Consider the following 27,985-nt stretch of genomic DNA (forward strand, 5'->3'; position numbering starts at 1 on the left):
CTTGACATCCATTTTAACCAACACCAGAGGGTGTGTCATGATGTATGTACCACTTCCTAGGTCAAAGGTCTGTCTGTCTGTTGGTCTGTCCATCGCTAACAAATTTGAGAGGATGTTATTATTTCATACTTTATACCTGACAAACATTTTCAACTTAACATATATATTAACCAACACCAGAGAATGTGTCATAATGTATGCATCCTAGGTCTAAGGTCAGTCTGTCGGTCTGTCCATCCGTTCGTTGTTCTTAACAAATTGTGTCCGCTCTACCTCTTGAGAACCGTTAATATTTCATACTTTATACTTAGTGGGTCATAATATATTGAAGGCATAATTCTAAAAATATGTGACAAATATCAATTGGGCAGCACCTTTAAACATGTTGTTCAAACATCAATCCATATATCCAGAAGTCACCTTAGAGTAGTCAACAATGAGTTCACATCATGCAGTCATATCACTATTATACTATGAAAGTAAGATGAGAATATTTATCAGTTTTAACTTAAAATCTTAGATCAAAATCACACATGAGACTATGTAATAACTTCAAATAATGCTTCATATCAGATTATCCATACAACTTATTTACCCCACGTTATTGACAGCGGGGCCCACTGAGATGGATCCCATCTCAATGATATCTAGTTAATTTAAATTTTCAAATTTTTTGCAAAGAGTATGATCGAAAAAATTTATAGTGGCACTACTGTTCAACAAAGTTAAAGCTGCAAATAAGCTATCATGATTTATGACCAATTGTCAACTGATCCTTTATTGGAGTTATTGCCCTTGAACCAAAAGTATTTGATTTAGCAGAAATTATGTTATGTACTCATAAATGTCAAATATGTAAACCAAAGTTAGACCTACAAATAAGTCTACATGACTGAAATTGTCATTCAAGCTCTTATAGGAGTTATTGCCCTTGAAAGATAATTTTTGCCAATATTTTTTTTGTATGTTTGCAGAAAATATGATAGATGGCCTCAGACAGAAACGTTGAATGGCAAAAATGGATATCTACAAATAAGTTAATATTAAGATATAGAATCATATTCAAAACAGTGTGGTCCTGGCCATTGATTGACGACCTAAATTATCCCTTTGACTGGGACAGATTAGGTGAACGTTTGTCGGTAACAATCACTGCTCACTATGTACTTGTTAAAGACTCTGAGTCTGTGGGGTCACCAAAGGTTCTCAACACTTAAAAAAAGCAATTCGAAAAACGAATCCGGAATAATATGATGTGTTGATTTATATCAATAATATAAATCAAAACATATAGGTTATTCCTGAATAATTTTTAGAATTATTTTATTATTAAAGGCGTTAAGAACCTTTGGTGACCCCACAGTTTAAATTCTATAATAAGTAAGAAGTGAGCAATGGTCGTTACAGACAAACGTTCACCTAATCTGTCCCAGTCAATGGGATAATTTAGGTCCTCAATCAATGGCCAGGACCACACTGTTTTGAATATGATTCTATATCTCAGGTACAATAATTTCGGCAAAAAATTAAACATTTGTTTTTTTCATTACAAACTTTATTTATTACACTGTTATATTTTCCTCTATAATTTGGTACATAAATTAACCAAAAAAATAGATTTGGTATGCTCCAGATGACTTTTAAAATGTTTTTATCCTTGAAAAAGCTCCAAATTATCTCCCTTTGGTGCAAAAATGCCATTTTTGGCTTTAAAATTAAAATATCTTCTATAACTCATCGGTGACCTATAGTTTTTATTATTGTTTTCAAATAAGCTTTACATAAACTTAATAATTAAAAAATTTAGGGATTTCTATAATTTAGTTCTTTTTTTTATTTAGATATTACCTTTATTTCTCCTATTAGTTCAACAGAATAAAAGGACAATAACAAAAATGTATGCTTCTTTGGGAGGCAGATTGTGTGCTTAAATGAACGGTGACCCCATTTTTTTATTTCATTTTTCTATTAAGTATATGTTAAAATTCATTTATAAAAAAATATAGAGAAATCCTATACAGGTATTAGGAAAAAAAATATATTTAGACCTGCTACATACAATGACATATATAGTAAATTCACATACTTTTCAGACAACCCACTCCCAAAATTTTAGTGCTAGTTGCTAGTTGGTACCAACCCCTTTTTTCAAAATCCTGGATCTGCTCCATGACTACAACAAGAGACTGCATGTATTAGACTTTTAGTAAAGTAAAGTGTTCTTCATTTCACTTGCTATTGCTCCTTACGCCATTGCTAAGCTAATTACCTGAAGCAATTACCAAATATAAAACCAAAGACCTTAAAGCGGTATTTGCTGCTTCTTTATATAAACTAAACATACAGTATAAGAGCAAAGAATGGTTGTATCAGAGTCAGAATAATATGTCTGCATAGGGTGATAAGTCTATCTGCTGACTGTTATCTTGTAAACAAGCACTTTAAAAATCTGCCTCAGCAGGTTGGTCTAGATCAAACAGTGTAGGATAAAAAGTCACATTGGATACATGTGTTTTTGTCCTGTATATGCCTGCTGTTGCTATCCAAGTTGCTGCTGAACATTAAAACCATTACATTGTCTTCATGCCATCATATCCTGGCCTATTTTACCAATGTTCCAACCTGATAAATCTGTTAAAAGCAATACTATTCACCATTTCAATATTTCTTAACATATACTTTTTAAATTGTTTTGAAATCCCTGTTTGTTTTTGTGTGCATCAAGTTGCTCTAATTTTGAATGTACCACAGAAGTGCTTTGTGGACTTGTTTGTCTTTTTTCTATTTTTTTGCCATGTCAGTTTCTCTTCAACATACCGTATAGCGGGTTATTTTCGCGAGTGTAAAATATCGCTATTTTCATTGAATAAGGTATACGAAATATTTTGGCGGTTATTATTTTGGCGGATTCAACATTTTTAACATTACCTTTGCATGTACACTTTTAAATTGGTCGAATTTATTTTGGCGATTTTGTTCTATCCGCGAAAATAAGCGAAAATTTACACCCCGCGAAAATATCCTGCTATACGGTATTGAATTTTGTTGTGGTATCTTTTGTCTCTCTTTTTGTTTTTATCCTTTTCTTTAATAAGATTGGTCAATGTGGGATTATGATTATAGTAAAAGTTTCTTACCCAAACCAACAGATCATAGACAAGATTTTGGTGGCATCTCTTTTTGTTTTTATCCTTTTCTTTAATAAGATTGGTCAATGTGGGATTATGATTATAGTAAAAGTTTCTTACCCAAACCAACAGATCATAGACAAGATTTTGGTGGCATCATAAATGATATCTACCTCTTCTCTCGGTTGAGTTTTCAAAACCTTCCAATTTTTAGCTTGTTTTCCTGGTTAATTGACTTTAACCAATTATCTTGTGGCATTGTATATATATGTCGATAAGATGTTGTATGATTTCTATTGATGTAATATTTGCAGCTTGTTCAAATGATGTGGATGTGGCTCAGTACAAGTTTCCTGTCATCAACTATGACTTTGCAACTGCATATGTTCTAATCTTGATGAATATGCATGAAATATTTGCCACTGGACATGTAATCAACCAAATTTTGATAAATCAATCAAAGACATGGTTGTTCAATGAAACAAAACAGAAGATTGTAAATGAAACAGCTTTTTAAACATTTGATTCATGCTGTATTAAAAAATATAAAAAGAAACAAATTTTCTTCAAAAGATTTATTTGATATAAAGTTTAGAGCTATTAATTATATATATAAGAACTTGCATAACATCTGATACTGCAATGAGGAGGAGTAGATTTTTTGTAAAGATTTAAATCAATTTATAAATCAAAAAAACTATTAAACTTGTGAAAATAGCAAAATAAATTGAATACAGATTTGTTTTACAGTTTTGCACATGTGTATAGTGAAAGCTGGAATGAGTTTTAGTGAAGAGCATCTCAAATGATCTTTACTGTCAGTTGTTAAAGAGATGACTCATCTAAATCTGTACATTAGAAAAACGATGCCAGTGGTTTTTTGAATGGCAAGATCTGCTGCAGAATGGAATTTGAAATCCTGCAACTAATTAGCATAAGGTATGTGTGTATGAATTATAGAAAATGCATGTATTATGAATTGATGTAGTGATTTAATTGGATTAATAGTTCTTTAATACTATATTGCAGCATAGCTAATGCTTTTTACACATTCTGACAGTGCATGCATGGTGATTTTTATTGCATAAACAGGAACATGTTTTTTTAAATTGACCTATATATATACATGTATAGGGAATATTGTTTACACATTAAGACAAAGCATTAAATAAATTCATAAACATTGACATTGAAGTTTTAAGATTTATATTTCCTGCCACAGGATAATAAGCTATTCTTCCACAGCTATTTTAAAACTAAATTCAACATGTTTTTATTACTGAGTATTATTTATTGCAGTTTGTATATACTACTGACTTTTCATAAAATACATATGAACTTTCTTTTCATATTGTATGCACATTTTCTAAGACCATGATTCTACTTGCAGCTTCAAGATCTTAAAACAAGAAATGTAGTGATATCCATTTATTACTGATAGGAGCATTTATATAGTGGGTTTTTTTCTCAGTATTCTCACAAAGTTTAAAATAAATAATCTATTCTAGCATTTATAGATCGCTGTTAAACATATAAGCTGTTCATATTAGATACTTGCTATTCTGTTCTGATATTAATATACTGTACAGTAAAAGAGAAAAGATCAAGCTCACCTAGATCAAGGTGTTACCTTTTTACCTGTAACTTTTTTCAAATTTCTATTTTTTAGCTCACTGGTCTAAAAGGCAATGTGAACTTTAGCAATAGCTTGGCTTCTGATGCTGTTTTCCGTCCATCTTTGTGAAGGTAAAGTACTTTAAAGCATTATAGTTTGTAAAAATAAAGAGATGATTTGTGATTGCCAATGACACATCTTCCCATCAAATTAAATGGAAGTAAGCAACTAATTTTAGGTCACCATACAGCCTGCTAATTGAGCACAACTCATACTGTAAAAGCTACAAAAGGCACTAACATGACAAAATATGAAACAATTCAATTAAGAAAACTGGGTCAGATTTATGACAAAATAATAATCGAAGTTATAGTAGACGGCAACCTGAATGAACAGGCTACTGACTTAGGACAGGTTCATGAAGAAATATGGGGTGTTAACACAGGTTTGTGAAGGTTCCCGTTCCGCAACCTTTTGAAGACTGCCAATTATTTTGAAGCTTTGATTTAAATGAAAAAAAAATGCAAATTAATGAGTGTCCATAATCAAAATCAAATGTTGAATCCCCTTATATCACTTAAAGTAGGAATGAATTGTAAATCTGAAAAGTATTGGGTAAACTCTACATGTTTAGATTTAGATTTATTTCAAAGATGACCTTCATCAGACATTGTACCGTGAAATTTATGACACTAGAGATATGCCTTTTTATTCAATGACCATAAAAGTTGATAATTTTACTTTAAACAAAATTCACTGAAGCTGAAACTAAACTATCTTCATGTAATTTGACGAACAGTAAACATTTAAGGTATCAATACATTGTAAGTTTATCGTAATATGACCCTGACTTTACTGAATAACTAAAATATTTGTCTTAGTATCATATTTCACATTGATAATCTACACGGATAACACTTTAGATGTCTCTTTATCAAATTTTGTGAACAATGTATATTTTTCGGCCCAATTAAATTTGAATACGATGATACTTGATAGTGTCGTTTGGTCGGCTGGGTAGATGGCTGATAAGGATCAAGAGGAGCTTCATTGAAAAGAATGCTCTCAAAATTATTGATAATTGTCTCAATGCGTATGACATTTAACATTGTTGATATCCGGTTTTATATATCAATATCTTTAAGGTTACATTTTATTGTAATTACAAAGGTTTGTAAGTTCTTTTGGAGTTTTACAGGAGTTGACATTTATAGAAGTAATAGGGATAGTCATAAATTCTAAAAAAGTATGTCTATATATTATTAATATGGTACAATAGATAAATGCCTTCCTACTTTGTTTATCGTTGTTAAGACAGAGGGTTACAATGGTTATTATGTCTGTTCATTCATTCTGTCTTCCATCCAGATTTTTTTATTCATAATCCATCCTTTTCCTCGCATGAAAAGAACATCCAATGTCTGCCATTATTAATTGGATTAAGCTTCTCTGATAAATTTGATAAAAATGTTCATTTAGCTATTGATTAATGAAAGTATACAAAGACTTTGTAAATATCAACTATGAGCATTGACAAAAATTGTTGCCTTGTATAAATTTAAACCTTTTTTTGGTTATCAAAATCCCAAACCCTGAAAAAAAGTGAAACTAGCTAATTAAGAGTCAGTTATCCTATAATTACCATAGGCCATTTTATTTGCTTTGTAATTAAAGAAGGAACCATACATGTATAAGAATGTTAATATTATTCTTATGCCCAATTAATGGGCAATAGGTTTTTTTCTGTCTGTGCGTCTGTTTGTGTGTCCGTTCGTCCATATGTCCAATCTTTCGTCCATCCGTCTGTTCATCCATTGGTTTGTCCATCTATCTGTCCTGCTTCAGGTTAAAGTTTTTAGTCAAGGTAGTTTTTGATGAAGTTAAAGTCCAATCAACTTGAAACATGTTCCCTTTAATATGATCCTTCTAATTTTAATGTCAAATTAGAGTTTTTAATCCAATTTTACAGTCTACTGAAAACAGAAAATGATAGTGTGAGTGGGGAATCAGTGTACTATGGACACATTCTTGTTTTTGCCTAAGAAAGCGATGCATATTGCCTATGTATATGGTTGATATGGAGAAAAAATAATAACTAAAGTTTCAATGAGTATTTTAATGTTGATATTATTGAAATTATAATGTGATATTAAAGATATACACAATAGAATAACAAAAGAGTAATGCATTAAGCATGTTAAAAAAACAACCCCTAAAAAAAACCTGTATAATATTACACGAAAAGGTGATGACCTTAAAAACATTCCTTTTAAGTTTTCACAACTTGAAAGAGATTTTAATAGATATACTCATGCATTAATTATTATAATTCATGGTTGAAAGATTTTCCCTACAGTATGATCTTTGATTTAAATGTCCTTGGTACATTTAAAAGTAAATATAAAATTGAATATTTAATGTTTACAGCTTTCTTTACACTTTTAGGGTAGGTCTTCTTCTATTTAATATATATAGAATTTAAAACTTTGAAATGGATTCTACTATTTTTAGCTTTCATGATACTTTGACAGTAGCTAAATGATTTCTCTTTAAAGACACTATATTCTGTGAACAGCTGTGATAGATCTTCTCATGTTCAGCTTTCATTAAATTTTGTGAAGTCCTCTTATATTTATAGTCTTCACAGTACTTAATTCTGTTGACAGCTTTTACTGTATTTGTAAGTCTTCATCTTTTTGAAGATTTCACTGTATTATGATATGTGTTCTTTTATTTTTTAGCTGTACTTGGGTGTAGGTCCTCATGTTTTCAGCATTTACTTTACCTTGGTAGGTCTTCTGCATGGTTTCTAGCTTTTACTATACTATGGTAGATCTTCCAGTTTTAGCTTTCACTTTAGTTGGGTAAAGGTCCTTCTTTTTTAGCTCACCTGGCCCGAAGGGCCAAGTGAGCTTTTCCCATCACTTTGCGTCCGGCGTCCGGCGTTGTCCGTCGTCGTTGTTAACTTTTACAAAAATCTTCTCCTCTGAAACTACTGGGCCAAATCAAACCAAACTTGGCCACACTCATCATTGGGGTATCTAGTTTAAAAAATGTGTGGCATGACCCGGTCAACCAACCAAGATGGCCGCCACAGCTAAAAATAGAACATAGGGGTAAAATGCAGTTTTTGGCTTATAAATAAAAAAACAAAGCATTTAGAGCAAATCTGACATGGGGTAAATATGTTTATCAGGTCAAGATCTATCTGCCCTGAAATTTTCAGATGAATCAGTCAATAGGTTGTTGGGTTGCTGCCCCTGAATTGGTAATTTTGATGAAATTTTGCTGTTTTTTGTTATTATCTTGAATAGTATTATAGATAGAGATAAACTGTAAAAAGCAATAATGTTCAGCAAAGTAAGATCTACAAATAAGTCAACATGACCAAAATGGTCAATTGACCCGTTTAGGAGTTATTGCCCTTTATAGTAAATTATTAACCATTTTTCGTAAATTAAAGTAATCTTTTACAAAAATCTTCTCCTCTGAAACTACTGAGCCAAATTAATCCAAACTTGGCAACAATCATCTTTGGGGTATCTAGTTTAAAAAATGTGTGGCGTGACCAGGTCAACCAAATAAGATGGCCACAAAGGCTAAAAATAGAACATAGGGGTAAAATGCAGTTTTTGGCTTATAACTCAAAAACCAAAGCATTTAGAGCAATCTGACTTGGGGTGCAATTGCTTATCAAATCAATATCTATCTGCCCTGTAATTGTCAGATGAATCTGACAAACTGTTGTTGGGTTGCTGCCCGTGAATCGAAAATTTTAAGGAAATTTTGCTGTTTTTGGTTATTATCTTGAATATTATTATAGATAAAGATAAACTGTAAACAGCAATAATGTTCAGCAAAGTAGGATCTATAAATAAGTCAACATGACAGAAATAGTCAGTTGACCCGTTTTGGAGTTATTGCCCTTTATAGTCAATTTTTAACCATTTTTTCGTAAATCTTAGTTATCTTTACAAAAATCTTCTCCTCTGAAACTACTGGGCCAAATTAATCCAAACTTGGCAACAATCATCTTTGGGGTATCTAGTTTAAAAAATGTGTGGCGTGACCAGGTCAACCAACCAAGATGGCCTCAAAGGCTAAAAATAGAACATAGGGGTAAAATGCAGTTTTTGGCTTATAACTCAAAAACCAAAGCATTTAGAGCAATCTGACTTGGGGTGCAATTGCTTATCAAATCAATATCTATCTGCCCTGTAATTGTCAGATGAATCTGACAAACTGTTGTTGGGTTGCTGCCCGTGAATCGGAAAATTTAAGGAAATTTTGCTGTTTTTGGTTATTATCTTGAATATTATTATAGATAAAGATAAACTGTAAACAGCAATAATGTTCAGCAAAGTAGGATCTATGAATAAGTCAACATGACCGAAATGGTAGATTGACCCCCCTTAGGAGTTATTGTCCTTTATAGTCAATTTTTAATTAACATTTCCACTGATACTTCTGGGCCAAGTTCATTATAGATAGAGATAATTGTAAGCAGCAAGACTGTTTAGTAAAGTAAGATTTAAAAACACATCACCATCAACAAAACACAATTTTGTCATGAATTCATCTGCTTCCTTTGTTTAATATTCACATATACAAAGGTGAGCGACACAGGCTCTTTAGAGCCTCTAGTTAAGCTTTCACTTTACTTGGGGATAGTCCCTTCTGAGCATTTACTTTACTTTGGTAGGTCTTACTGTTGCTAGCTTATATGCCACTCTGGTAAATTCTCCTGTTAGTTAATTTGGTAGGTCTTACTGTTGCTAGCTTATATGCCACTCTGGTAAATTCTCCTGTTAGTTACTTTGGTAGGTCTTACTGTTGCTAGCTTATATGCCACTCTGGTAAATTCTCCTGTTAGTTACTTTGGTAGGTCTTACTGTTGCTAGCTTATATGCCACTCTGGTTAATTCTCCTGTTAGTTACTTTGGTAGGTCTTACTGTTGCTAGCTTATATGCCACTCTGGTAAATTCTCCTGTTAATTACTTTGGTAGGTCTTACTATTGCTAGCTTATATGCCACTCTGGTAAATTCTCCTGTTAGTTACTTTGGTAGGTCTTACTGATGCTAGCTTATATGCCACTCTGGTAAATTCTCCTGTTAGTTACTTTGGTAGGTCTTACTGATGCTAGCTTATATGCCACTCTGGTAAATTCTCCTGTTAGTTACTTTGGTAGGTCTTACTGTTGCTAGCTTATATGCCACTCTGGTAAATTCTCCTGTTGGTTACTTTGGAAGGTCTTACTGTTGCTAGCTTATATGCCACTCTGGTAAATTCTCCTGTTGGTTACTTTGGTAGGTCTTACTGTTGCTAGCTTATATGCCACTCTGGTAAATTCTCCTGTTAGTTACTTTGGTAGGTCTTACTGATGCTAGCTTATATGCCACTCTGGTAAATTCTCCTGTTAGTTACTTTGGTAGGTCTTACTGTTGCTATCTTATATGCCACTCTGGTAAATTCTCCTGTTAGTTACTTTGGTAGGTCTTACTGTTGCTAGCTTATATGCCACTCTGTTAAATTCTCCTGTTAGTTACTTTGGTAGGTCTTACTGTTGCTAGCTTATATGCCACTCTGGTAAATTCTCCTGTTGGTTACTTTGGTAGGTATTATATTGCTTTAACAGTTCTAAAGAAGAGTTTCTTCTATATAAATTCTATGTGATATTCATGGTTAAGCTTTCACAACAATTGAAGTATATCTATGTATATAGTGAACAAATACATGTACTTCTATAACAGCTTAAGTCTCTAAATGACTTATTATATAGGGACTTTTATTAAAAGGGAGATAACTCTTACTTAACTTGGAGAAACTTCCAAACAAGGACCGAAGCTCAAAAACTCGGCAATCAACGCAGGACTTCAGAAATGTCAGGAGAGCTGACAACCTTGCTTCGGAAGTTGAACTTGGAGGTACAAACAGAAGATAACATTGGAATATGTTTAAAATGAAAAGTTATGATGAAGTAGCATATGGGACCATTTAAACATCTGAAAGACTTTATATTGCTCAAACTATAAAAACCTTAAAAGATTTTGAGCTAGAAATCCAAAGCCTTATTCTACCGCAATAATCAAGCAATCTTCTAAAGGGCAATATTAAAATCAAAGATTTATTTAGGGAAGCTATAGTTACCAGAACCAGTTTCAATATAGCATTATTATTTTAACACCTTACAATATATTAATTAGCTCTTGATAAATAATGATTGTGGTTAACACCAGAATACATGCATTCTGCTTTAATTATACATAATATATTATATATTTTGCAGTTTGTTTTCATCAGCAGTAAAAGTACCAGATGGAACAGAATTGGCAGGATCATATGGTAACTATGGCAGAAACGTGTTACAAAAAATGTCTTAAATTAAGTAATGTTCTCAACGTAGCTTGGAAATTAGGTTTATCGACAATTATCTTTAAACTGATGATTTGTTATGCATAGGATACCTGTATATTAGCCTTCTGTGTGAGTGCAAAGCAGAGCTATAAATTGTTCAGGCAATGTCTTATATAATCTAACTACTAATTGCAGAAGATGTATTGGCATGATCATGCATTCATATATTGGTTAGGAGAACAATATATCAATTTATGATCTTAATTCATTTTCTCAAGTTAATATGGGTAATGCACGAAATCAAGAATAAGTTTTAATATTATAATAGTCAAGTATTTGTATTTCTTTATCAAATTTGTCGTTGTTTACTTTATGATAATGTAAACGACTAGTCACTGATAATTTAGATTTTACTGTAGATTTATATACTACAGGCTATTTGTAAATAATAGCTTCTTTAACTTGTGAGTCTATAATACTGTTACATTTACTTACTACAGGTAAACCACATTTTATGAATGAAACAAGCACCTGTTGAAAACTTATGTAATTAATGAAATCAACGACTCTTGATGTTCATTTGAATTTAATGGGATAATTTGTGGACTGGGGATTATACCATTGAGATATCTATATATTATCAGTCATCTGAGGTTGTTAAGATAGAATCTCTTAAAGGTAAGTGAAGTAATGGGGTGATTAAAATTTATTCTACATTTTCCCTGCATTCCTCTCCAGATCAAAATATATATTGTTGATATTGTAGATTAGGTTGAACTTTTTAGTCGGAGATTCTTCTTATGAATGAAACATTTTAAGTAATTTGAGACAACTAAAAGGATACTGACTTTTGAATAAAATATTCATTAACAAATATTTTGTGTTGGATGTACCTGGTAATGTTTTAAATTTTTGCATGTGTATGTTTAATGTGATTTATGCCCTTAAAAAAGGAAATGGAATGCATGGGTTGGATCTATTTCTTTACTGAAAAACATCTTTAAGGATATTTCTGAATTTTGAAGAATTTTTGTTGTCTATGAGGTAAGATTTGCACTGAACACATAGTTTGATATTTGATTTCTAGTTAGATAAGTAAGATTAAAAGATGCAACAAAACATATTTGCATTTTCAGTTGATAATTTATTACCACTTATTTTCATCTGAAAAATAAAGGAAGATTAGAAGGTTCCATAGTCATAAGTATTCCTAAACAAACTATGTAATATTATTGAAACAATCAGACTATATTCTTATACTGTTATTGAGCAGTCAAACTGCAAGGGTAAAAGACATTATAGTATTAGTATGCATTTTATAGAAGACTAGATTAAGAAATTCTTGCTATTAAAGTATAAAGACATACATGACCTTAATTAATTAACTGTGTTTGTGAACCCCTGCCACAATCAACTTCTCTGCCTCTTTTGGCCACTTTAAACCATTTTTTAAAATAAAATTCACTTGAAACTGGTCAGTCAAGATTGCTATCATAACTATAAGTGGAAAATACTTGAAAATAAGTGCATCTCAATATTTATATTTTTATCTTTCTGATTAATTAGTAAATGTTATTTATATGAGTGAAGAAGCAACATGATTAAAATAGGTTCTTCAGTGCCTCTGATTTGATAACCCAACAGCACTGATTCTAGAAAGAATTTCAAAATGTTTTGCAAAAATGCCTCTCAGAAATTTTTGCATATGTTATTACAAGTAAATGTTAATACACAACAATAGGTCATTTCATATTTTTTTATGATTGCTTTTGTAAATAGTGTACATGATAAAATAAATTAAGGTGTTTCCATATACAGCTGGTAAATACTATGGTATTAAACCTCATTTGAATTATTTGACAATCAAAATGTAATAAAATTTTATGTTGCTGTGTATTTGAGTAAAGGTTAGATCACATCGCTCTAGCATTTTGTTAACATTTTGAATCTTGTTGTCATATCTCCATTTCATTTTGGGTATGTTTAACGATGTACCAGGGTAACACATGAACAAGTAAAACTCATTAAATATGATCCATTTCATAATTTGACATCTATGCTGATCTTCATACTTAAAATTGCAAGGAAAATCCACTTGGAGTTCTCTTTACGATAGTTTATCAGGGATTTTAGGATGAAAAAATTGTCCACCCTTGGAATGTGGGTATGATCGTTTGTCGTAAATTTTGATCGTAGTTTATAATCATACTTTCAAATTATTTGTTCATGTCTTCGTAACTGGGTAATAATTTTCTTTAGGTAAATAAATAGGGTAAAGTTAATATCGTTTTAAAAAGATCCGGTATCCTGAGTATGGCTCAATTATTGTGCTCAAAGCAAATATTTTTTGTGAAGTGTTTGCCAGGGTGAAAAGTTTTAATAATGTGTGTTATGTCATCATATTGAGGTTTGTCAATAAAATACCTTGTTTAGGTATAGTGCTTGCTCAGGACAATTCATCTCCGTATAATAGTGATAATTTTGTCGTGTCATTTACGTGAATTTGTTAAATACTGAATATGCAACCTGATAAAGGTGTTTTTATCAATTGAAGTGCAGATATTCAATGATATTTATGCATAAAGAGGTATATAGAATTTCATATAACATCAGACAAGAGCTTGTAAGTAATTCTTATATTTTTATATTGAAAATCTTGTTTGTTAGTAATATTACATTTATATTGCATTTTTGATAAATCTAAGGGAATACATGATATAAAAAAAAATATTGTTTGATGTGTAATGATTTTAATTGGCTTCTCAGCTTTTAGGCTTCATACCTCTGAAGTTTTCTTGATTTTTCTTCTTCCATATAATACAAGATCAAGAATGATTAATTGCAAAGTTTTCATTTTGTTAGACCAATAAGTGGCACAGACGGTACCAAACAAAGTGCCATGCCAGTGCATAGTCACTTATCACACCTAAGACATGTAAACACATCTATTGTTTTTTGTGCACTAGATATTTTTAGGTTGATACGTACATTCTGGTGAGAAAAAAATAATAAATGACTGGGGATTCATTACTTTTGACTACTGCTTCACATAAGTTGTAATAATGAAGATGTCTGGCGTAATTTATCTTTGTTATGTCACTTTAACTTCATGCTTAACCTGTGTGAAAAATGGGGTTTTCATGCATGCATTAATAGAATATTGTAGAAGATATTTTGTAAAAAAAAAAAAAGATTATATATAGCTGAATCAAAACATGTACTATCTTTCTGAAATTGATGGTACATTTGTATTTGTAAAATACTCTATCTTGAAAAAAGGTTGATTTATGTTTTCAAATATTTTATGGATACAGATTTAACCTTCCATAGCCTACTCATATAATGTATATGGTATGGGATTTGCTCCTGGTTTTATTGTTGAAGGCTAACAATACACTGACCTAAACATTTTTATATTGGTTATTTTTGAGTTATTAGTATAATTCATTTATTATTTGCACCATTTATCTAGAATGTGTTTAAAAATGCCCACACTTGTATATGCATGTGTCTGTTCCAAGTACAACTTAACGCAAATTTTCTCTAGATTTTTTATTGGGTATATGGTTACATTGACACTAATGACCATACCTTTGGTCATACAATCACTTGTCAGTATCAAGGTGTACACCCCTTGGTCAGATCTGTTAAACCAATGATGTATATTTCTTGTGCATGTTTGAAAGCAATAAGGCTGGTCATTAGTTTACAAATGTCAATTTCACTGATGATTTACATGATTGTATTACAGCCATTGTAAGCTATGTGTATAGTTATTTATGATGAGGTATGCTTAGAAGACTGGTAGGTCATTCTGATATGTTGTGGTTTCTAAACACAAGCTTAGGATCGTATTTACATCTTTAAGGGCATACGATACAGTTACAGGGGAGGTAATGACATTGCTTACGTAAAATGTTATTTTTGCGACGTCAAACTGTGACATATCGGGAAAAGATGCATTTTTCGACTGATTTTTATCACTTTGAAAACTGATTTAATTTTAAAACGAGTGCATTGACCCCTATTTTTTAAAACCACATTTTGTTTCATTTTGCATTGAAATTATGTGAACAAAATTTAATAAAACTGTAAATAGTGCAATTTTTTAAATGTTGATAAATATACAGCAAAAAATGACGTTTTTTTCTCAATTCATGACCATTTGATAAATATGAGTTATTTCTGAATAAAAAATGCTTAAATTGTTAGGATACTTATAAGATACAGAAATTACAAATTATTTAACAAAAAGCAATTTGTGTTTATCTTTTAAAACAAAAAAGTTATTACTTTTTTTTCTAGAGGGTAAATACGGCCACACATCTGAATTCTAAGCAAATATACAAAACTTCTACCTCATTTAACTGAAAAAGTAGCACATGAAGGTATATTTTTTATTACATATTTGATTTAATCAGACCAAAATTTAGCCTATATGGAAATTTTCAGCAAACTGTAAATACAGGATCAAAACTGTATCGTATGCCCTTAAAGGTGACTACTAAGGAGGTTTACAAAGTGGTACTGATCCATGTGATAGAATCAAATCAATTTATAATATTAAAAAATTGTCAGTTGATGAACATTTGAAGACACAAAATGAAGTTTATAGATGTTGTTTACTATTAATAGAGTTTCTGTCTTCCATGAATGATATTTTGTTTATTATGTTAGTTTAAGTCAGGATGTTGTTTTCTATGTTGAATTATTTCATATTTTGTCATTATTGAGCATTTTATGGTTACCATTCAATGGATTTTGCTCATTGTTGGTTGATTTTTAGTTATTTGCATAATGTTCAGTGGCAAATGTTTCATGCATGTTCAGGATGGCCCTCACTGTTTAAAGCTATGTAGTAACTCCTAGTTCTTCACATGTTTGTCTTTAGCCTTGAATGGGTAGTTGTCTCACTGACAACCTCATCACATGTCCTTATATTTCAATATATGTTTCTGTTTCTGTTTAAATGTTAATGCAGTGCAAAAAGAAAAAAAAATATGAAAAGGGGTGGGGGGAGGGGTGAAGTCTTTGATGTTGACTTTTTTCATCTTTTACTCAATTCCGTGAGCTTATTTATTTACTTAAAACCCAAATTTGTCAAAAAAAAGAAAGAAAACAAAATTATATGTGTATTGTTTTGATTGATTTAAAATTCTCTTGATGATATATTGAAGGTAACTTAATAATGTGATTAATCATAATAATGAATATTTGTCTTATCAGGGGAAGTTGAAATTTTATGCAAAAAATTATCTTATGGCTAAAAAATGTGAATGTTAACAAGGTATTTTATCAAACCATTAACCTTTGGTGTGGTTCAAATACAAGATATTGATAGACAATTGACCTTTGATGATGTTTAAATAAAACATAAATCTCAGGTCAATAGTTTGACACCCTATGCTTTTGGCTATAGCTATCCAAACTTGCATTTTTGACCTCAATTGAAGTTTCTAATCAGTGAGTGATGGAATCTTTGTCTATGAAGCACCAGCTAAAATCCAATTGAATTTTAGGTCAAGTAAATATTGTTAGTATGTTTTTTTTCTTTTGTTTTTTTTGGGGGTGGGGAGGGGGTGCAAACGTGCATAAGATACAACTTTAACATCATATATCTTAAATTTTGAAAAAGGCTGTCTTCAATTAATGGATATGGAGCTGCTGTGAAAGTTTAGTAAAATGCAACTTGGTTTATAGATGACTTGTATTGGAAATAACATGATGTCCACCAATGTGCAGTGAAGTTTGTAAAGATTATGTGGTGCATCTTGATATTTACGTTACTCACTTAGAATGAAATAAATTATGTAACATTGTGCACACCACTAGCAGCACACTAAGGATTATTTGTGAATCAAGTAGACATTCATTGAATTGGTTAAATCTTCAATACACTGTTTACATTAGTAGTGGTATAGTTTTCTGTTTTCTTTAAGATTTGTTCTAGATGTCTGTGAAATTTAATCTGCAATGGGGGAAATTGTGCAATGTAGCACATTTAACCATTTTAATAAAAGAAACTTATATAACAGAGATTTCCAAACTTACATGTCCATTTTTCATCTCAATTAAGTTACTGATGGAATCTTTGTCAATGATTGTACCAGCTAAAATCCATGGAATCTTTGTCAATGATTGTACCAGCTAAAATCCATGGAATCTTTGTCAATGATTGTACCAGCTAAAATCCAATTGAATTTTAGGTCAAGTAAATATTGTTAGTATGGGGTTTTTTTCTTGGTTTTTTTTTGGTGGGGGAGGGAGGGTGCAAATGTGCATAAGACACAACTTTAAAATCATATATCTTAAATTTTGAAAAAGGCTGTCTTCAATTAATGAATATGGAGCTGCTGTGTAAGTTTAGTAAAATGTAACTTGGTTTGTAGATGACTTGTATTGAGAAAAAAAAATGATGTCCACCAATGTGCAGTGAAGTTTGTAAAGATTATGTGGTGCATCTTGATATTTACGTTACTCACTTAGAATGAAATAGATTATGTAACATTGTGCACACCACTAGCAGCGCACTAAGGATTATTTGTGAATGAAGTAGACATTCATTGAATTGGTTAAATCCTCAATACACTGTTTACAGTTTTCTGTTTTCTTTTAGATTTGTTCTTGATGTCTGTGAAATTTAATCTGCAAGGGAAAAATTGTGCAATGTAGCACATTTAACCATTAAGAAACTTGTATAACAGAGATTTGTGAAACTTGATTTGTTTTATAAGAGCCCTTAAAGATGTATTTGTTGACATGAAGGTTTTTGGTTCCATGATTTAATTGGTAGGTCAAAAGTCGTCAAAGGGAAATAGAACAGTAGATTAAAAGCCAATTGGTTTCAATTACCATAGGATAAATATGATTCAGAATAGTACATGTATATTCAAACTTTTGAAGTTTATCCAAATAATAATAGATGTATAATGTTGTATGATAGTTAAAACTATGTTTGCATTCTGATCAACTGAGTATTTTGTAAAAGATATATTGGTTTGCTGCTTACTTCAGTTTTCATTGGTGATACGGAACATTTGTAAGATTCTTGGTTCTTGTATTCATAATTTCATTACAATTGGGTAAAAGTGTTAAATTGGTCTTCATTCCCACCACCACCCCCACCCCCAACCCCCCATATTCAACTTCCATGTAAATTGAGGTTTATAGTAGAAAACAACATACATGCAATTTATTAGGAGGACATTTAAACTAAAACCAGTCAAACAATTTAAAAAAAGTTGTAATCAATAGCACTTTAATCTAGGAACCAAATTAAAGTTGACCTCACTTCTGCAGATGGTACATGCTGTCAAATATCTATGCAAAATAAAGTGTAGTTTTTTGTTGTATAAAGAATAGATACAAGAGTGTTTTGTTTGGGTGTAGGTACGATGTAGCAGTAGGGATGATACAGCAGACTATATGTGATTATTTATTTACGCTAATTGATAATATACCTGTCTTGTTTTGTCACCTGGAGCAATCGGATAACAATAGGTCACATGTTGTTCTATGATCAAGTCTATTAAATGACGAGACCAAAACAAATTTAGTAAGTTTTATTGAAGTTGTAAATACTGTAAAACCAAATCCAAAAGACGATGGGTGACAGGCTTTTTTTCAAAGTGAGACGCTATACTGGATAGTTAAGATGTTATCAATAATACACAATTTAATTGATGAATTAAGAATAGTCTAGTGGGCAGACATCCACTTACAGTTGAGATCGGTAGTTATAGTATCTTTGAGAACAGCAATTAAAAAGTGTCCTTTTAAGGTCTTTTTTTCTGAGATCATGAAGCATATAATAGGGGTTGGGTAATTCAATTGGAAAAATCGGACACATAAGATATGAAGAATTAGAGGAAATCCTTGGGAGAAAATCAGTACAATGATAATGCATATTAAAAATGAGTATAAAAAGATATCATAGAATAACTTGTTTTTGGTTCAAGTATTTTATTTTTTAACATAATAATGACACTATAAAATTCAACTTTACTGTGTATGTTTAAAACAGACTGAGAGTGCTTTTCAGATACATCAAATATAAGCACCCTAGCAAGGATGTGTATTTGTTATAAATCCTTGACCCTAGTACTTGTTATACATCTAGTCCACATCTCCACATGACAGAGATAAGATACAGACAAAAATATTTCCTATCTAATTGAATCTTATGCTTGATTATGTTTGACAAATTAGTTATCCATAAAGTATTTATAGTTTACAATGATTGTTGGTAATTAATAATTGATAATTATTGTATAGTTATTTCATTATAGCATGTAGTTTTTATTGTGGATTACACGTTATTGTCAAGTCATGATAATTAATTTACAGTGAAATCATAGTATGTGAATGTATCAAATATGTGGTCAAGTTTGGACAGTGATTTTGATTAAAGAAGTTAAATGTTATACAGATGTGCCTCCTTTATGCATTTTAATTCAAGAACTGGTTTATGATTCTTTCTAACTTAAATGGAAATAAAATGTTCAGTACTGAGAGGTTTCACTGTAATTATTGTCCAGATGGATAAATAAATGACCTTTAAGTTCAGAAAACATGTGGAGTAAAAGATTCTTATGAATGAAACATTGGATTGTTAAATTCCTAAAGGTTGTAGGTATGTACGTGCCATTGACTATTTTTAGGCATTGCAAGTTTTTGGATTTTTTCTTTTGGAATTTGGGACATTTTTTTTTTTTTACAATGTGATGCATATGTATTACATGCAAAAAAATTATAAACAGATTTATTTGAAATCCAATGAGCTGAAAGTGACAGGAGTTTTATAGTATTTATCATATTTCTTTTCTTTTTTTTGAGAGGATTTGTATAATATTACAACTCTCAGATTTAATGTTGCAAGTATCATTATTGTCATTGCAAATATAACTCTTTGCATGAGTAATGATAAACGAAATGGTTACGAATATCTGGAATGAACTTTGACATTTGAGCAAATAAGCAGAACAAGAGTTGGCTATATACCAGATTGGTATAAATACAAACATTAATGTTTACTAAGCCTAAAACACAATAAAACTAGAAAAATGCATAAAGGTCAGTTTCCGGTCTTCAATACAAGATATGTGACCTCACAAAAAAAAGCTTCAAAATTTGTTAATGAATGAAATTAAGCCATCTGTCTTCAACACAAAGTTATTGAAGGACAACAAACATTATGAATTACTTTATCTCAGAAATTTCCCAATGGTGGGATATTATTTTGGGTGCAAGATATACAAACTCAAGTATTAATAAAGGTAGTAAAATTTACAATTTAGTAATAAATTTCTGTTAATTTTAAACTTTAAAAAAATCAGAGTTATCCCCCTTTGGCTGCTTTTTAAGATTTACAAATTTTTATGAATGAAACTTATTTTTCAGATATATGTGTAAATGGATTTAAATAATGTGGATTAATTTTATGGAATAATTTCATGATAAATGGCTGCTAAATACAGTGAAGATGTTGAAATGGAGGTGGAGGTTAAGGAGGAAGAGGAGGAGGACACGGTCAAACAAAGAATGTTAGAAAATAAAGGTAAAAATGAGGAAAATAAAGGTAAATCTGAGGAAAATCTCAGAGTTGTCTCATAAAAGATCTAAGCATCAAATTCTTAAACTTCCTAATCACTGCCAATCATTCCATGAGTTAGGAAGTTTCTCATCACCATTGTGGTCTTGATATGAGCGTCACTGATGAGTCTTGTGTAGACGAAACGCGCGTCTGGCGTAATAAATTATAATCCTGGTACCTTTGATAACTATTGAAACACTAATCAGTTAGAGAAACTCCGTCACCATCATGAATTGTGCATTGGAAGTAGATGACATTATCTTCTTTGTTTATACATGTTAACCTCAAACAATAATTCTGGGTTAGAAAAGAAATAATGAGATAACGTAAGGGTACCCAAATTGCACAGAGTACCCAAATTGCACCTATTTAGAAAAAATAGCAACGGAAATTTTACAAGATTTCCTAGAGACTAAACAATTTGTATTTTTATGATTTGATACTATGCACGTCTTTCAACATAGGTAAACATATACAAAAAACATTCACAGTATTTATCAACAGATGGACTGTTTACTGAAAAAGCAAAATCACCATGTGACGTCATCAAAATGTCATCTTTTAAAATTAGCAAATACAATATATTATAAGTATCCATTTCGTAAAATATGAAGAGTAAGCATGGACTAATATCCAGTTGTTCAAAATATTTGAAGATATTAAACAGAAGCTCGCATTAGACTTTTGACGATGTGAATTTAAGCATGGATGCAATTTGGGTACTCCTCATTACAGAATCATGGATAGTTGGAAGTTGATTCAAACCCATTTTTTTATGACTCAATATGGATTAAAAATCAAATCGGTGTACTTATACATTAAAGAAGGATAGGGCTACAAAATAAACACAGTATGGACATTTTTTTCTTGATCATAAAAAAAACGTATGTGAAAAAACTGTCAAAATAGGTGCAATTTGGGTACCGTCACGTTAGTATAATTACTATAGAAAAAAAAAAAAACTTCCATCACATACCTTGAAAAGAAATATTGGGTACATCTGACTTTGAATTTTCAACAAAGACTTTTTTCCAAAAGGTTGATTGTTAATTTGTACCATTTATTAAATTTGTATAGTTTAATAGACGTATTTACACTTGTATGCAAATTTGTCCGCCATTACGTAAAATCACACAGGTTCCCGTAAACTTTGACATCATAATTTAAAATATTTGACGTCACAAATTAAAAGTGATTGTTGCTTGACGTTAAAAGGTGATTTGGAGTTGATCTAAGGTCATTCGGAGGCAGGATACAGCTAAATACCAAAAGTGTAAATACGTTTATTATCAAAGGTGCATAAAAAGATTAACATACAAGTCTCTGGAAATTTTTTAAGTTTACCTTTTTTTTTAATATTGATTTTCCTAGCTAAACATCTATCTTAACATGCTGTTTGACAAATGGTTTAATTAAGTGATCATTCAATGTAGACTGAAAGTGTTCACCTATTGTATTAAATGTGTACAGTATAGGATCAAAACAGTCGGTTGTTTGCTGACCAAATAAAAGTACAAAGCACCGACTGTGGACTTAATCTTCAGGTCATTTTTCACATTATTATGATAAATGTGTCTGTCTAAACACCTGTTGCTTTAATATGTCTGAAGGTAGGATTATTTTCCACTAAAACAAGAAAAGTGTTTGTTTTTCATATAAAATCTAAATAAAAGGAAGAAAGGAAACTCTGCATTCTCAATTTTAGATAGAATACATGCCAATCTTGGCTTACCAATTATGGGGAATTATGTTTAGCAAATTCAAAAATCATGCAGCTTACTGACAGTCCCTTAGACAAATTAATACTACAATAGGGTAATTACATGTCAGGAAAAGCCCCTGTCTTGTATTTTGTGATTTAGGAAGATAAATGGCATGCATGACACAATTTACAAATTATTATATAGTAAACAGATTTAATCAGACCACTTGGCTAATTACAGGAAAATTGGATGAAAACTAAAATTGAAACACTCATTTCTCCCCACTTTGTCATTGAACAAGTTTTCTGGCATTTCCAGTAAGTGCGAGGGATCATTATAAACGATGGGTCCATTATCTGTCAAAACTACAGTTTTTACTGTAATGTTATTCTAATCACTTGAGGAACAGTAGCATTGGTAGAATTATGTGGTTAATTAAACCTGGATTAGGTGTAAACTGTCAGATTAAATTTACCATAAAACACATGAATAGGTGTTAAAATACTGGGCTACTGGAGTACTGCTATTGTTATTCAAGATGTATAATTAAAGTTTTCTTCTTTTAAAATGAATTTCAATATTATATTGAAGAAAAATGTAGAACAGTCAGGTTACTGAAATCTGGAATCGCATTTTTATCTATTTAATTTCAGGGGCAAGCTTTGGTTATCTGTAACATGTTTGAATATAAAATTATCACATTTACATTTCATCTGTGTTCCCTAAGGCTAATTCAAGGAAAAAGGGGATGGAGGGTGTTAAACTGCTTTATAATTTTTGGCAGATCTGTACCTTTTTCTGTAGTTAACAGTTCTATGTTACAAATCACAACCTCATGGAATCTGTAACCAAGTTTTCTAATTTCTCTAACATTAACCCTATTTATCAATCCTAAAACACCAACCTAGAATTAACCTGAACCATATATGAAGCCTAACATCCTTAAGTAAGAGAAGGGTCAAATTTTTAAATGTCTGCAGATGGGTTGGGGGTTGGAACACTCTCCCCACTCCCCTTCTTTTTATTTGTATGTGAAGGTTGGAAACTGCTTTTTCAATATGACTGACATAAAATATTTTTTACATCCTTGTATTATTTTTGTTTAGCTAATTATTTTATTGCAATATTCAGTCGATTCAGTCAAATGTATATAGGTATATATGCAGGGTATACATTTGTAAGCAATAAGCCTTTTGATGATATACATGCCACAATCTGTTTGTTTTTCCCCTATATTGGAATGGAAGGTTTAGAAATTTTAATTGTTTGCGATGAAAGTTTACCCAATAAAATGTACTTTATTATAGTATTTGACTTAATTTTCATTCTTTTGTTAAAAACCATGTGAAATCTGTAAGTTAATTTGATTTATATGACCTCATTACACATCATTATGTTTCGTTGACATTTTATTTTGAAATTTTATGGATTTATTATTTCGAATTTCCAGTTGAAAAAGCAGACTTTAATTTGAAAATATTTTTATTTGTATTTATTTAAGCTATATTAAATGTAGTTAGATTGACTCGATTTAATTGAGTGATTCTCAAAATGTAAAAAAAATAACAGTGGGACTTGAGAATATAAACTAAAGTGGATAGAAAATATTAAAGAATTAGTCTAGGACCATTCCTACATAGAATTTGAAGCTTAGAGAAAGTACAGCCATAAGAAATGAGTTATAAAAGAAATTGCTTTCATTTTTGTCCTTGTGTTGGCTATATTATAGTTAATTTGTTGTGTCCAAATACTTTTGTGGAACCTTATACAAATTTACAAAGAAAAACGTATTGAGACCTTTTCTATTTGCCACTAATTTGTCTTCATTGTGTTTTTTGACATGTTTGCTTTGGACATTTTTTTAGAATTCATGCAGTTTTTGATTAAATTTGTCTCATTTACTCTTGGGAGCATGTAAAGATTTGTCAACAGAACCCAATTAGCCTCTCTTTGAACTCTTAGTATTGATTCTTCTGGTATTAAAGATAACATCCGTAAAAGGTTTTATTTAAATGATCAGTCTTCTTCTAATTCCTTGTATAAATAATTAACAACAATCTTTAATTTTGCATCAGATTATGTTTACGTTGGACTTAACATGGTTTTCTAATTTTGTTGACTGTTTCATGCGAATTGTTACAGTTGCTCTGGGAAATGTACAAAACTAAAAAATTGCATCGTAAATGTTAATGGTGATGAAATTGTCAGAATAGTTTCAGTCCATAGGAACACATTGAAGTATTGTGTTGCCAGAGATAGCATAAACACATAAAGCAGAGCTAAAATATTCATGCACAAAACTTTTCATTTTCTATACAATGCTATAGAAGATAGTTTATTCCCTTCACATGTCTATTTGTCACAATTATTTATGAACACAAAGTCTTTATATCCTACTTTCTACAAAAAAACTGAAAATGGAATGGGGAATGTATCAAAGAGCATAAAACACAGTGGCCGATCCAGGGGGGGGTCCGGGGTTGGACCCCCCTTTTTATTGGCCGATCAATGCATTTGAATGGGAACATATAGTTGGAACCAACCCTTTACTCTGGGTTGGGAACCCTCCTTTTTAAAAATGGCTGGATCTGCCCCTGAAACAACAGAAGGCTTCCAATTGGTCTTCAACACATGCCTTATGACCCAAAGTAAGCTCCCTCAGAAACATTTCGTAGTATGCCTATCCTGATCATATATCTTGTATCAAATATAACTTTTAATGATTATAAATGGATACCAATCTATAAAAAAAATTGCTAAGCAAGCAATGAAATATACTGGTATATCACTGTATATAAGATTTCAGGAGATTAAAATCTGAATATTTCACAAATAAATAATTTGAAAGAAATCCTGGAATTACTAGTAATAGATCCATAAAAAATTGGAGAAAAACCTTTAAGAATAGTTTGTTTAACTTTTTTAGATAAACGTCAATGGCACCAATTTAACTGCTCAAGATGCACATTTCAACAATAAATGTTTAAGACTATCAACAACTGAAAAACAAAGTGTGCCCTGATCGAAATTAACCTCAAGAACGAAACAAACTATTGGTTCTATTCACTTTAATCATACACATTTATGAGAACACTGGCTAGCTAAATTCATGTATATGAACGTTGTTGTCTAGTGGCAAACAAGTCTCCTATCTTAACTTGTAAATGTTGAGTGTTTGTGTATGTGTCCATATAAAACTTGTTATAGGTATGATGGCCAATACGTAAACAGTGGTTTGTTTGACCTTTCCAAACTAGGTTATATCATTTCTGTTAAGTTATAATCTGAGATAGTGTCATGTCATATTGGTCATATACCATACTTGTCTCAGATTTTTAGATAAAGGAGATTTTATAAAGATACCCTGATTTGTTATCTTAGATGTGAAAATGACAGAATGTTGTCCTGAATATGGAATTATGATATATAAATGTAGAACAAACAGTGAATAGGTGTCAATTTAAAGAATAAAATATAGGAAAATATATGCCGTTACTACTAGACAATAGCGCCTAATGATAATAAGCATGACCGGTTTCGGTCCTTTAAGGACCTTCTTCAGAGGCTGTCAATTTAAAGAATACTTTTTAGTTTCCATTGAAAGAAATGTTTTTTTCTGAGAATTAAAGACAGATTCTGATAATTTTATCAGAGTCTTATTTATTATAATATGGGTAGGAAAAGGATTTTAAGAAGCCATCTATCATCCAATCTATTAATCAGTCAATAAATATTGAAGGTGCCTGTAAATTAAGATAAAAAAAAATTATGCAGATTTTGTAAATAAACTTTGATAAATTGAATAATAATAGTATTTGAAGTTTTTATTTTTAGATATTCGTTCCATCTACTCACAAAATAAATTTAACATATTCATTATGCTCTTTGGTGGGTTGTTTTCTCTTTGACATATTCCCCTTTTCCATCTCAATTTTATTTTATTTTTTTGGTGAAAAAGTGCAATATCATAATGATGCATGAATCAAAGAGATTAGGTTTTAATTGCTTTAAATTGACACCAATTTAACTGAAATCTTTTGTTAAAATTTTACATCTAAATTTCTGATAAAAATCTCAATTGTACAAAAGTACTTTTAACAGGCTTTCATTTTCTAAACACAATTACTTTAAACATGCATTTTTCAAATTAGAGTCTTTTGTGTCAACATTTTTCCAGGTGAAAAATCCACATTAGGGAACAAGTTAATTTTTGATTGATAGTATATTTGTTCAAAAGCCACAAATATTATATAACTGGGTATTAAAGTCCCACCAGAGTTGATCTCATTATTTACACTGGGTATCTTATTGTTAGAAAATTATTTTATCAGCCTTTTCATGTTTAATTCTGAATATTTAGAGATAACACTAATACGAGGTCTAAAATCAATAAAAATCTAATGGTTATTAATTAAGTTGAAGGGAGCATAAAGTCAGATTGTCAATATTTTGGTCTCTTTTTTCATTTTGAGATTGTCCCCAAACAAAAGATAGCGGGAGTATGAATGGCTTGTATTCAACAACAAAGCAAGACTAGGACACATGTCATGTGTGTGAATCAATAGCCTCTACCATACTTCATCAAAATCTTGGATGTAGTAAACTATACATGTAACATTGGATAACACTGGCAAAATTTTATGGGATGTTGTAAATTTTAAAATTGTTTGAACGTCAGCGGTTATTCGGTGACGGGAACCAATTGAAAGTTCACTGCTACGTAAATTTACTTAAGCAAATGTCAATAGAGTTTATGAATTTAAACGTTTAATTTAATGCAAAGGAAATGTAAACAGAGAACTCATGTGATATTAAAGACAAGAACCTTTGAAACAAGTTGAGTGGGTTCAAATTGCTCAGTGACACCCATGGTACGCAAGAGCTATTTGCAGCATTGTTCATTTTTGCCAGTTTGTTATTAAGTCACATATAATCGATCAGTGTTTTGACCAGAAGGAAGGCTTTAAGTGAGGAATAATAACATCTCTAGAAGTGATTGTTGCACCATTAATACTGTTGGATGTTTATTAATGCTATTTTGTGTGTCATATTATATGGATTTTTTATTGTGGATTATTGTAACATGAGCATATAAAGATGGCAAGGAATGATATTACTTCTAAATATCTTAAATTTAAAGGTAAGGTCTACTTTTTATTTATAAAAATGGGATATGAATAAAGGAAAGAACACAAACAGATATTGCAAGCAGAATTGGTTTCATAAGCTTTATTTGAAAAGATAAATTTTGTTTTCCAGTTAAGATTTTGTTGCTAGCAATTTAAGCAAAATTCAATAAACCCAAACCTTGAATGCCGCTAATAACAGATAGAAGCCCATACACTTAAATTAAAATAGCTGTCCTAACCCTACTTAGGTTGTATGAGAACCAAAATGCTGAGGTACATCTGTGAGGAAAAGTGTTGTTTTTTTTTAAATAATTGCCCTATGTTTTCAAATAATTCAATCAATATACAACTTGGCAGACAAAAATTACAATGTCATCATATAAACCCTGATATGATAGTTATTTCAGTTTGTATGATCCAGTATACTTTACTTTTGACTAATGGGTGTTTTGTTCATTTTAA

The 27,985-nt window shown here is 30.9% G+C and overlaps 1 protein-coding gene across 3 annotated transcripts in view; it reads left to right on the forward strand.

Moving 5' to 3' along the window:
- The first annotated feature begins 4,814 nt into the window (after window positions 1-4,814).
- LOC134687435 (dystrophin-like) overlaps window positions 4,815-27,985 on the forward strand; it is a 201,749-nt gene continuing 178,578 nt past the window's right edge. The window contains exons 1-4 of one of the 3 annotated variants that reach the window (XM_063547729.1): window positions 4,815-4,874; window positions 11,032-11,087; window positions 11,600-11,777; window positions 20,499-20,655. In XM_063547729.1, coding sequence (XP_063403799.1) covers window positions 20,559-20,655 — 97 coding nt within the window. In that variant the 5' untranslated portion in view covers window positions 4,815-4,874; window positions 11,032-11,087; window positions 11,600-11,777; window positions 20,499-20,558. Of the gene's footprint in view, window positions 4,875-11,031; window positions 11,088-11,599; window positions 11,778-20,498; window positions 20,656-26,850; window positions 27,535-27,985 lie in introns of those variants that run through there. The other 2 variants (XM_063547730.1, XM_063547731.1) reach the window with 2 other exon arrangements.

The sequence above is a fragment of the Mytilus trossulus genome, chromosome 10 (assembly GCF_036588685.1).
Source record: "Mytilus trossulus isolate FHL-02 chromosome 10, PNRI_Mtr1.1.1.hap1, whole genome shotgun sequence".
NCBI lineage: Eukaryota > Metazoa > Mollusca > Bivalvia > Mytilida > Mytilidae > Mytilus > Mytilus trossulus.